Source organism: Oncorhynchus mykiss, unplaced genomic scaffold (genome assembly GCF_013265735.2).
Source record: "Oncorhynchus mykiss isolate Arlee unplaced genomic scaffold, USDA_OmykA_1.1 un_scaffold_87, whole genome shotgun sequence".
NCBI classification, from domain to species: domain Eukaryota; kingdom Metazoa; phylum Chordata; class Actinopteri; order Salmoniformes; family Salmonidae; genus Oncorhynchus; species Oncorhynchus mykiss.
This window is the reverse complement of record NW_023493659.1, coordinates 1,386,833-1,399,207: the sequence shown is the minus strand read 5'-3', so window position 1 is coordinate 1,399,207 and position 12,375 is coordinate 1,386,833. Positions and strand designations below refer to the sequence as shown.

Sequence of the window (12,375 nt, the reverse complement as noted above, 5' to 3'; positions counted from 1 at the left end):
TAGGGCCTGTCATCATTCACTATGAACTGGACTGTGTGTTTACAGGCAGTAGGGCCTGCCATCATTCACTATGAACTGGACTGTGTGTTTACAGGCAGTAGGGCCTGTCATCATTCACTATGAACTGGACTGTGTGTTTACAGGCAGTAGGGCCTGCCATCATTCACTATGAACTGGACTGTGTGTTTACAGGCAGTAGGGCCTGTCATCATTCACTATGAACTGGACTGTGTGTTTACAGGCAGTAGGGCCTGCCATCATTCACTATGAACTGGACTGTGTGTTTACAGGCAGTAGGGCCTGTCATCATTCACTATGAACTGGACTGTGTGTTTACAGGCAGTAGGGCCTGCCATCATTCACTATGAACTGGACTGTGTGTTTACAGGCAGTAGGGCCTGCCATCATTCACTATGAACTGGACTGTGTGTTTACAGGCAGTAGGGCCTGTCATCATTCACTTTGAACTGGACTGTGTGTTTACAGGCAGTAGGGCCTGCCATCATTCACTATGAACTGGACTGTGTGTTTACAGGCAGTAGGGCCTGTCATCATTCACTATGAACTGGACTGTGTGTTTACAGGCAGTAGGGCCTGCCATCATTCACTATGAACTGGACTGTGTGTTTACAGGCAGTAGGGCCTGCCATCATTCACTTTGAACTGGACTGTGTGTTTACAGGCAGTAGGGCCTGTCATCATTCACTATGAACTGGACTGTGTGTTTACAGGCAGTAGGGCCTGCCATCATTCACTTTGAACTGGACTGTGTGTTTACAGGCAGTAGGGCCTGTCATCATTCACTATGAACTGGACTGTGTGTTTACAGGCAGTAGGGCCTGCCATCATTCACTATGAACTGGACTGTGTGTTTACAGGCAGTAGGGCCTGTTATCATTCACTATGAACTGGACTGTGTGTTTACAGGCAGTAGGGCCTGCCATCATTCACTATGAACTGGACTGTGTGTTTACAGGCAGTAGGGCCTGTCATCATTCACTATGAACTGGACTGTGTGTTTACAGGCAGTAGGGCCTGCCATCATTCACTATGAACTGGACTGTGTGTTTACAGGCAGTAGGGCCTGTCATCCTTCACTATGAACTGGACTGTGTGTTTACAGGCAGTAGGGCCTGTCATCCTTCACTATGAACTGGACTGTGTGTTTACAGGCAGTAGGGCCTGCCATCATTCACTATGAACTGGACTGTGTGTTTACAGGCAGTAGGGCCTGCCATCATTCACTATGAACTGGACTGTGTGTTTACAGGCAGTAGGGCCTGTTATCATTCACTATGAACTGGACTGTGTGTTTACAGGCAGTAGGGCCTGCCATCATTCACTATGAACTGGACTGTGTGTTTACAGGCAGTAGGGCCTGCCATCATTCACTATGAACTGGACTGTGTGTTTACAGGCCGTAACAACAGCGTGACTTCAGATCATTAGAACACTTTCACCAAAAGACACAAAATACACCTGAATAGATTTCTGTAAATATTTAAAAACACAACGGGAGTCCTCATACATTAGGGAACTTTACAGTCCTATTGATTAAACAACCATGAAAAGGTAGACTCTCGCTCCCTTTGTTATACACATCAACAACAACCAGATCAACAACTTATGCTAGCCAGAACAAGATGAACTCATATCTAACAAAGAAACATTAGGTAAACCCTCTCAAACTTTTCCAGCTAGTTGGCTGTCAAAATTGGACTGATAAACGACGGAGCTTACCCACCAATGCATGCTTGTCCCAACCCACGCTTTGACAACTGAATGGGAACTTGCCTGCACTCACATTTGATCGATGCCAAATACATTTGATTGACAACTAATGGTGCGTTCATAATTGCCTCCAGTGTGTCAGAATGCGATCTGGGTCGTTTGTAAATTCAGAGCGTTTCGCTGTCTCAGTGTTCTGTTATGGATGGTTGTGTCAACTACAACAATGTCTCAGTGTTCTGTTATGGAAGGTTGAGTCAACTACAACAATGTCTCAGTGTTCTGTTATGGAAGGTTGAGTCAACTACAACAATGTCTCAGTGTTCTGTTATGGAAGGTTGTGTCAACTACAACAATGTCTCAGTGTTCTGTTATGGAAGGTTGAGTCAACTACAACAATGTCTCAGTGTTCTGTTATGGAAGGTTGTGTCAACTACAACAATGAACTGTATCCATCTATTCTGACAACAATGTCTCAGTGTTCTGTTATGGAAGGTTGAGTCAACTACAACAATGTCTCAGTGTTCTGTTATGGAAGGTTGAGTCAACTACAACAATGTCTCAGTGTTCTGTTATGGAAGGTTGTGTCAACTACAACAATGTCTCAGTGTTCTGTTATGGAAGGTTGAGTCAACTACAACAATGTCTCAGTGTTCTGTTATGGAAGGTTGTGTCAACTACAACAATGAACTGTATCCATCTATTCTGACAACAATGTCTCAGTGTTCTGTTATGGAAGGTTGAGTCAACTACAACAATGTCTCAGTGTTCTGTTATGGAAGGTTGAGTCAACTACAACAATGTATCAGTGTTCTGTTATGGAAGGTTGAGTCAACTACAACAATGTCTCAGTGTTCTGTTATGGAAGGTTGAGTCAACTACAACAATGTCTCAGTGTTCTGTTATGGAAGGTTGCGTCAACTACAACAATGTCTCAGTGTTCTGTTATGGAACGTTGAGTCAACTACAACAATGTCTCAGTGTTCTGTTATGGAAGGTTGAGTCAACTACAACAATGTCTCAGTGTTTTGTTATGGAAGGTTGTGTCAACTACAACAATGTCTTATTCTACGTCATGGATTTTTGGCTCAAATAGAACATATTTTTAAAACCCCTTTACGAAGTTGGTTTTGTAGCATGAACTGGGAATGTGATATTTTTGACTGATATTATGATTGTCTGTTTGTTTCATGCTTGCCAAGTAGTTAAAACACTTTCCCTTCCACTCTACATTATTACTGTAATGATGCTCTTATTACATATGTGTTAACTGTTGTTACTTCTGTTGTCAATTCACTTGTTTCATATGTTGTTAATGTTGTTACCAATTTGAATAAATGTATTTGATGTACAAATGTATTGTTTTTCTGACATTTAGATTTCAGGAAGAATTTCCCTAAAACTTCCCTGTAAATGTACAGAATTATACTGGCAACAGAGTTGGCAGCTTTTACAGTAAGGAAATATTACTGTAAAATACACTATAAACTGGGTGGTTGGAGCCCTGAATGCTGATTGACTGAAAGTCGTGGTATACCACGGTTTGACAAAACATATTTTTACTTTTCTAATTACGTTGGTAACCAGTTTATAATAGCAATAAGGCACCTCGGGGGTTTGTGGTATATGGCCAATATACCACGGTTCCACATTCCCTCGTGCCTTATTGCTTAATTATAGCATCAATGCTGTTAAGCAAATGTACAGTGTTATGCCGGCAACTCTGGTGCCAGTATAATGCTGTACATTTACAGAGAAAAGACAGGGTAGATCCTGGCTAAACCCTTTTAAAACCTGGTTAGAACCTCTTTATAACCTGGTTTGAACCTCTTTATTAACCTGGTTAGAACCTCTTTATAACCTGGTTAGAACTTCTTTATAACCTGGTTAGAACCTCTTTATAACCTTGTTTGAACCTCTTTAGAACCTGGCTAGAACCTCTTTATAACCTGGTTAGAACCTCTTTATAACCTGGTTAGAACCTCGCTAGAACCTGGTTAGAACCTCGCTAGAACCTGGTTATAACCTCTTTATAACCTGGTTAGAACATCTTTATAACCTGGTTAGAACCTCTTTACAACCTGGTTAGAACCATTTTTAACCTGGTTAGAACCTTTTTTAACCTGGTTAGAACCTGGTTAGAACCTCTGTAGAACCTTGTTTGAACCTCTTTAGAACCTTTTTAGAACCCTTTTAGAACCTGGCTAGAACCTCTTTATAACCTGGTTAGAACCTCTTTGTAACCTTGTTTGAACCTCTTTAGAACATTTTAGAACCTGGCTAGAACTTCTTTAGTACCTCTTTTAAGCTGGTTAGAACATCTTTATAACCTGGTTAGAACCTCTTTATAAGCTGGTTAGAACCTCGCTAGAACCTGGTTAGAACCTTGCTAGAACCTGGTTAGAACCTCTTTATAACCTGGTTAGAACCTATTTATAACCTGGTTAGAACCTCTTTATAACCTGGTTAGAACCTCTTTATAACCTTGTTTGAACCTCTTTAGAACTGTGTTTGAAACTCTTTAGAACATTTTAGAAGCCGGCTAGAACCTCTTTATAACCTTGTTTGAACCTTTTTAGAACCTGGCTAGAACCTGGCTAGAACCTCTTTAGAACCTGTCTAGAACCTGGCTAGAACCTCTTTAGAAACTCTTTAGAACCTGGTTAGAACCTCTTTAGAACCTGGCTAGAACCTCTTTAGAACCTTGTTATAACCTGGTTAGAACCTCTATAGAACCGTGATGATGTGTGTTCTCCCCAGGAGGTGACGGGAAAAAGTTTCGGTGAGAAGGACTTCCGGAGCGGCCTGGAGAACGGGATCCTGCTATGCGAGTGAGTCTGTGACCTCACTTCCGCCTTTGAAATCCCCACAATCCTCTGCTGTTCCACTGTCTCTCATTAAACACACACACACACACACACACACACACACACACACACACATACATACTGAGTGTAGTGTAGTATTTGTCTGTGTGTCTCTTCCAGGTTACTGTGTTCCATCAGACCAGGTTTGGTCCAGAAAATCAACAGACTACCGTCGCCCATCGCTGGACTGGTCAGTACCACTAAATCAAATGGGTTAGAAACTCCTTTCTACATCAGCCGATGTCACAAAGTGCTGTACATAAACCCAGCCTAAAACCCCAAACAGCAAGCAATGCAGGTGTAGAAGCCTCTAGGGGGAGCCGATGTCTCAAAGGGCTGGACAGAAACCCAGCCCAAAACCCCAAACAGCAAGCAATGCAGGTGTAGAAGCACGGAGGCTAGGAAAAACTCCCTAGAAAGGCAGGAACCTAAGAACAAACCTAGATAGGAACCAGGCTCTGAAGAGTGGCCAGTCTTCTGGTACTATACTAATGTTACCTAACCAATAACTAGGCTGTACTGGGTAGAGAGGAACCAGGCTCTGAAGAGTGGCCAGTCTTCTGGTACTATACTAATGTTACCTAACCAATAACTAGGCTGTACTGGGTAGAGAGGAACCAGGCTCTGAAGAGTGGCCAGTCTTCTGGGACTATACTAATGTTACCTAACCAATAACTAGGCTGTACTGGGTAGAGAGGAACCAGGCTCTGAAGAGTGGCCAGTCTTCTGGTACTATACTAATGTTACCTAACCAATAACTAGGCTGTACTGGGTAGAGAGGAACCAGGCTCTGAAGAGTGGCCAGTCTTCTGGTACTATACTAATGTTACCTAACCAATAACTAGGCTGTACTGGGTAGAGAGGAACCAGGCTCTGAAGAGTGGCCAGTCTTCTGGTACTATACTAATGTTACCTAACCAATAACTAGGCTGTACTGGGTAGAGAGGAACCAGGCTCTGAAGAGTGGCCAGTCTTCTGGTACTATACTAATGTTACCTAACCAATAACTAGGCTGTACTGGGTAGAGAGGAACCAGGCTCTGAAGAGTGGCCAGTCTTCTGGTACTATACTAATGTTACCTAACCAATAACTAGGCTGTACTGGGTAGAGAGGAACCAGGCTCTGAAGAGTGGCCAGTCTTCTGGTACTATACTAATGTTACCTAACCAATAACTAGGCTGTACTGGGTAGAGAGGAACCAGGCTCTGAAGAGTGGCCAGTCTTCTGGGACTATACTAATTAACCAGGCTACTGCACCAATACTACACTAATGCTACACTAGACTACACTAATACTGCACTACTACTGCACTACTACTACACTACTACTGCACTAATACTGCACTAATACTACACTAATACTGCACTAATACCACACAAATACTACACTGATATTGCGCTAATGCTACACTAGACTACACTACTACTGCACTAATGCTGCACTACTACTGCACTAATACTGCACTAATACTACACTAATACTGCACTAATACTGCACTAATACTACACACATACTACACTAATACTGCACTACTACTGCACTACTACTGCACTAATTGTCATGTATTGTCATGTTGTGTCTTTCTGTCCTTTCCTTTCACCCTGTCTCCCTCTGCTGGTCGTATTAGGTTACCTTTTCTCCCCCGCTTTCCCCCAGCTGTTCCTTGTCTCCTCCTAACTACCCATTCACCCCGTTTCCCACCTGTTCCCTTTTTCCCTCTGATTAGGTCCCTATATCTCTCTCTGTTTCTGCTCCTGTCTTTGTCAGATTCTTGTTTGTTGTGTTTCATGCCTGAACCAGACTATCGTCATGTTTGCTGTAACCTTGTCCTGTCCTGTCGGAATCTGCCGGTCTGTCTGAACCTACCTATGTTTGGTTATTAAAGAAGCTCTGTTAAGTTAATTCGCTTTTGGGTCCTCATTCACTCACCGTGACAGAAGAATCCGACCAAGAATGGACCCAGCGACTTCGGATCCTCTCCACTCAGCCGTCGAGATCCAGGGAGCGATGCTAGGCAGACACGAGCAGGAATTGTCTGCTGCTCGACATGCCGTTGAGACCCTGGCCACCCAAGTCTCCAACCTCACAGAACAGGTTCACCATCTCCGCCTCGATCCACCGGCCACTTCCAGGGCTTTCGAATCTCCGGAGCCCAGAATCAATAACCCGCCGTGTTACTCTGGGGAGCCCACTGAATGCCGCTCGTTCCTCACCCAGTGTGATATTGTGTTTTCTCTCCAGCCCAACACTTACGCCAGGAGCACTGCTCGTGTCGCCTACGTCATATCTCTCCTTACTGGACGGGCTCGTGAGTGGGGCACGGCAATCTGGGAGGCAAGGGCTGAGTGTACTAACCAGTATCAGGACTTTAAGGAGGAGATGATACGGGTTTTTGATCGATCTGTTTTTGGGGAGGAGGCTTCCAGGGCCCTGTCTTCCCTATGTCAAGGCAATCGATCCATAACTGACTACTCTATTGAGTTTCGCACTCTTGCTGCCTCCAGTGGCTGGAACGAGCCGGCCTTGCTCGCTCGTCTTCTGGAGGGTCTCCGCGCAGAGGTAAAGGATGAGATTCTCTCCCGGGAGGTTCCTTCCAGCGTGGATTCCTTGATTGAACTCGCTATTCGCATTGAGCGACGGGTTGATCTTCGTCACCGAGCTCGTGGAAAGGAGCTCGCGCTCTCCGTTGCCCCCCTCTCCGCATCACTACCATCTTCCTCTGCCGGCTCGGGAGCTGAGCCTATGCAGCTGGGAGGTATCCGCATCTCGACTAAGGAGAGGGAACGGAGAATCACCAACCGCCTCTGTCTCTATTGCGGTTCTGCTGGTCATTTTGTCACTTCATGTCCAGTAAAAGCCAGAGCTCATCAGTAAGCGGAGGGCTACTGGTGAGCGCTACTACTCCTGTCTCTCCTTCAAGATCCTGCACTACCTTGTCGGTCCATCTACGCTGGACCGGTTCGTCAGCTTCCTGCAGTGCCTTAATAGACTCTGGGGCGGAGGGCTGTTTTATGGACGAGACCTGGGCTCGGGAACATGACATTCCTCTCAGACAGTTAAGGGAGTCCACGGCCTTGTTCGCCCTGGATGGTAGTCCTCTCCCCAGGATTCAGCGTGAGACGCTACCTTTAACCCTCACTGTTTCTGGTAATCATAGCGAAACCATTTCTTTTTTAATTTTTCGTTCACCTTTTACACCTGTTGTTTTGGGCCATCCCTGGCTAGTTTGTCATAATCCTTCCATTAATTGGTCTAGTAATTCTATCCTCTCCTGGAACGTCTCTTGTCATGTGAAATGTTTAATGTCTGCTATCCCTCCTGTTTCCTCTGTCTCTTCTTCACAGGAGGAGCCTGGTGATTTGACAGGGGTGCCGGAGGAATATCACGATCTGCGCACGGTGTTCAGTCGGTCCAGGGCCACCTCTCTTCCTCCACACCGGTCGTATGATTGTAGTATTGATCTCCTTCCGGGAACCACTCCCCCCCGGGGTAGACTATACTCTCTGTCGGCTCCCGAACGTAAGGCTCTCGAGGATTATTTGTCTGTAGCTCTTGACGCCGGTACCATAGTCCCCTCCTCCTCTCCCGCCGGAGCGGGGTTTTTTTTTGTCAAGAAGAAGGACGGGTCTCTGCGCCCCTGCATAGATTATCGAGGGCTGAATGACATAACAGTGAAGAATCGTTATCCGCTTCCTCTTATGTCTTCAGCCTTCGAGATCCTGCAGGGAGCCAGGTTTTTCACTAAGTTGGACCTTCGTAACGCTTACCATCTCGTGCGCATCAGGGAGGGGGACGAGTGGAAGACGGCGTTTAACACTCCGTTAGGGCACTTTGAATACCGGGTTCTTCCTTTCGGCCTCGCTAACGCTCCAGCTGTCTTTCAGGCATTAGTCAATGATGTCCTGAGAGACATGCTGAACATCTTTGTTTTCGTTTACCTTGACGATATCCTGATTTTTTCACCGTCACTCCAGATTCATGTTCAGCACGTTCGACGTGTCCTCCAGCGCCTTTTAGAGAATTGTCTTTTTGTGAAGGCTGAGAAGTGCACTTTTCATGCCTCCTCCGTCACATTTCTCGGTTCTGTTATTTCCGCTGAAGGCATTAAGATGGATCCCGCTAAGGTCCAAGCTGTCATTGATTGGCCCGCCCCTAAGTCACGCATCGAGCTGCAGCGCTTTCTCGGCTTCGCGAACTTCTATCGTCGTTTCATCCGTAATTTCGGTCAGGTGGAAGCTCCTCTCACAGCCCTTACTTCTGTCAAGACGTGCTTTAAGTGGTCCGTTTCCGCCCAGGGAGCTTTTGATCTCCTCAAGAATCGTTTTACATCCGCTCCTATCCTTGTTACACCTGACGTCTCTAGACAGTTCGTTGTCGAGGTTGACGCGTCAGAGGTGGGCGTGGGAGCCATTCTTTCTCAGCGCTCCCTCTCTGACGACAAGGTCCACCCATGCGCGTATTTTTCTCATCGCCTGTCGCCGTCGGAACGTAACTATGATGTGGGAAACCGCGAACTGCTCGCCATCCGGTTAGCCCTAGGCGAATGGCGACAGTGGTTGGAGGGCGCGACCGTTCCTTTTGTCGTTTGGACTGACCATAGGAACCTTGAGTACATCCGTTCTGCCAAACGACTTAATGCGCGTCAGGCGCGTTGGGCGCTGTTTTTCGCTCGTTTCGAGTTCGTGATTTCTTATCGTCCGGGCTCTAAGAACACCAAGCCTGATGCTTTATCTCGTCTCTTCAGTTCTTCAGTAGCCTCCACTGACCCCGAGGGGATTCTCCCTGAGGGGCGTGTTGTCGGGTTGACTGTCTGGGGAATTGAGAGGCAGGTAAAGCAAGCGCTCACTCACACTCCGTCGCCTCGCGCTTGTCCTAGGAACCTTCTTTTCGTTCCCGTTCCTACTCGTCTTGCCGTTCTTCAGTGGGCTCACTCTGCCAAGTTAGCCGGCCACCCTGGCGTTCGGGGTACGCTTGCTTCCATTCGCCAGCGTTTTTGGTGGCCCACCCGGGAGCATGACACGCGTCGTTTCGTGGCTGCTTGTTCGGTCTGCGCGCAGACTAAGTCCGGTAACTCTCCTCCTGCCGGCCGTCTCAGGCCGCTTCCCATTCCCTCTCGACCGTGGTCTCACATCGCCTTAGATTTTGTCACCGGACTGCCTTCGTCAGCGGGGAAGACTGTTATTCTTACGGTTGTCGATAGGTTCTCTAAGGCGGCTCATTTCATTCCCCTTGCTAAGCTTCCTTCTGCTAAAGAGACGGCACAAATCATCATCGAGAATGTTTTCAGAATTCATGGCCTTCCGTCAGACGTCGTTTCGGACAGAGGTTCGCAATTCACGTCTCAATTTTGGAGGGAGTTTTGCCGTTTGATTGGGGCTTCCGTCAGTCTCTCTTCCGGCTTTCACCCCCAGTCTAACGGTCAAGCAGAACGGGCCAATCAGACTATTGGTCGCATCTTACGCAGTCTTTCTTTTCGCAACCCTGCGTCTTGGTCAGAACAGCTCCCCTGGGCAGAATACGCCCACAACTCGCTTCCTTCGTCTGCGACCGGGCTATCTTCTTTTCAGAGTAGCCTCGGGTACCAGCCTCCGCTGTTCTCATCTCAGTTCGCCGAGTCCAGCGTCCCCTCCGCTCAGGCTTTTGTCCAACGTTGCGAGCGCACCTGGAAGAGGGTCAGGTCTGCACTTTGCCGTTATAGGACGCAGACTGTGAGGGCTGCTAATAAGCGTAGAACTAAGAGTCCTAGATATTGTCGCGGTCAGAGAGTTTGGCTCTCCACTCAGAACCTTCCCCTTAAGACGGCTTCTCGCAAGTTGACCCCGCGGTTCATTGGTCCGTTCCGTATTTCTCGGGTCATTAATCCTGTCGCAGTTCGACTTCTTCTTCCGCGATACCTTCGTCGCGTCCACCCGGTCTTCCATGTCTCCTGTATCAAGCCCGTTCTTCGCGCCCCCGCTCGTCTTCCCCCCCCCCCCCCATCCTTGTCGAGGGCGCACCCATCTACAGGGTCCGCAGGATTTTGGACATGCGTCCTCGGGGCCGTGGTCACCAGTACCTCGTAGATTGGGAGGGGTACGGTCCTGAGGAGAGGAGTTGGGTTCCCTCTCGGGACGTGCTGGACCGTGCGCTGATCGAGGATTTCCTCCGTTGCCGCCAGGTTTCCTCCTCGAGTGCGCCAGGAGGCGCTCGGTGAGTGGGGGGGTACTGTCATGTATTGTCATGTTGTGTCTTTCTGTCCTTTCCTTTCACCCTGTCTCCCTCTGCTGGTCGTATTAGGTTACCTTTTCTCCCCCGCTTTCCCCCAGCTGTTCCTTGTCTCCTCCTAACTACCCATTCACCCCGTTTCCCACCTGTTCCCTTTTTCCCTCTGATTAGGTCCCTATATCTCTCTCTGTTTCTGCTCCTGTCTTTGTCGGATTCTTGTTTGTTGTGTTTCATGCCTGAACCAGACTATCGTCATGTTTGCTGTAACCTTGTCCTGTCCTGTCGGAATCTGCCGGTCTGTCTGAACCTACCTATGTTTGGTTATTAAAGAAGCTCTGTTAAGTTAATTCGCTTTTGGGTCCTCATTCACTCACCGTGACACTAATACTGCACTAATACTACACTAATACTACACTAATACTACACCAATACTGCACTAATACTACACTTATACTATGCTAATGCTGCACTAATACTACACTGGTACTACACTGATACCACCCGAATACAACACTACTACTACACTAATACCCTACTAATACTACACTAATGCTACACTAATACTACACCAATACTTCACTAATACTACACTAATACTATGCTAATGCTGCACTAATACTGCACTAATATTGCATTAATATTGCACTAATAGTGTTGCCTATGCCCATTGCTGGACTGGTCAGTATTATACTACTATATTACTACAATACTACTGCTATACTGCTACACTACTACTGCAATGCTACTAATAAACTAAACCTCTACTCTCTTTCCCTCTCTCCCTCCTCCCTCCCCCTCCCTCCCCATTCCTCTCCCTCCTCCCCCCATTCCTCTCCCTCCTCCCCCCAACAACAGGACAACCTGTCAGTGTTCCTCAGAGGCTGTGAGGAGTTGGGTCTGAAAGGTTCCCAGCTGTTTAATCCGGGAGACCTTCAGGACACCTCCATACAAGCCAACCTCAGGTTAGAGAGAGAGAGAAACGTGTGTGCGTGCGTGCGTATATATAAATATATACAGTATATAACTAGGCCCCTATCAAGGCCTGAACTGTCCTCCAGAAATCACTCAGAAACCCTTCCTCTCCCTATCAAGGCCTGAACTGTCCTCCAGAAATCCCCCAGAAACCCTTCCTCTCCCTATCAAGGCCTGAACTATCCCCCAGAAACCCTTCCTCTCCCTATCAAGGCCTGAACTGTCCTCCAGAAACCCTTCCTCTCCCTATCAAGGCCTGAACTGTCCTCCAGAAACCCTTCCTCTCCCTATCAAGGCCTGAACTGTCCTCCAGAAACCCTTCCTCTCCCTATCAAGGCCTGAACTATCCTCCAGAAATCCCCCAGAAACCCTTCCTCTCCCTATCAAGGCCTGAACTGTCCCTCAGAAACCCTTCCTCTCCCTATCAAGGCCTGAACTGTCCTCCAGAAATCCCGCAGAAACCCTTCCTCTCCCTATCAAGGCCTGAACTATCCTCCAGAAACCATTCCTCTCCCTATCAAGGCCTGAACTGTCCTCCAGAAATCCCCCAGAAACCCTTCCTCTCCCTATCAAGGCCTGAACTGTCACTCAGAAACCCTTCCTC

At 47.3% G+C, this 12,375-nt stretch overlaps 1 protein-coding gene and 1 long non-coding RNA gene across 5 annotated transcripts in view; both read left to right on the top strand.

Annotated features, from left to right (window-relative positions):
- LOC110514204 (LIM and calponin homology domains-containing protein 1) overlaps positions 1–12,375 on the top strand; it is a 62,441-nt gene that overhangs the window by 10,683 nt on the left and 39,383 nt on the right. For 3 of the 4 annotated variants that reach the window (XM_036971946.1, XM_036971945.1, XM_036971947.1), the window contains exons 2-4: positions 4,489–4,559; positions 4,716–4,785; positions 11,655–11,761. In XM_036971946.1, the coding sequence (XP_036827841.1) occupies positions 4,489–4,559; positions 4,716–4,785; positions 11,655–11,761 (248 nt within the window). Of the gene's footprint in view, positions 1–4,488; positions 4,560–4,715; positions 4,786–11,654; positions 11,762–12,375 lie in introns of those variants that run through there. The other variant, XM_036971948.1, reaches the window with a different exon arrangement.
- Positions 1,807–3,366, top strand: LOC118946997. Its single transcript, XR_005041628.1, has 3 exons — positions 1,807–2,151; positions 2,224–2,395; positions 2,468–3,366. It is a non-coding gene; the product is annotated as an uncharacterized LOC118946997 (long non-coding RNA).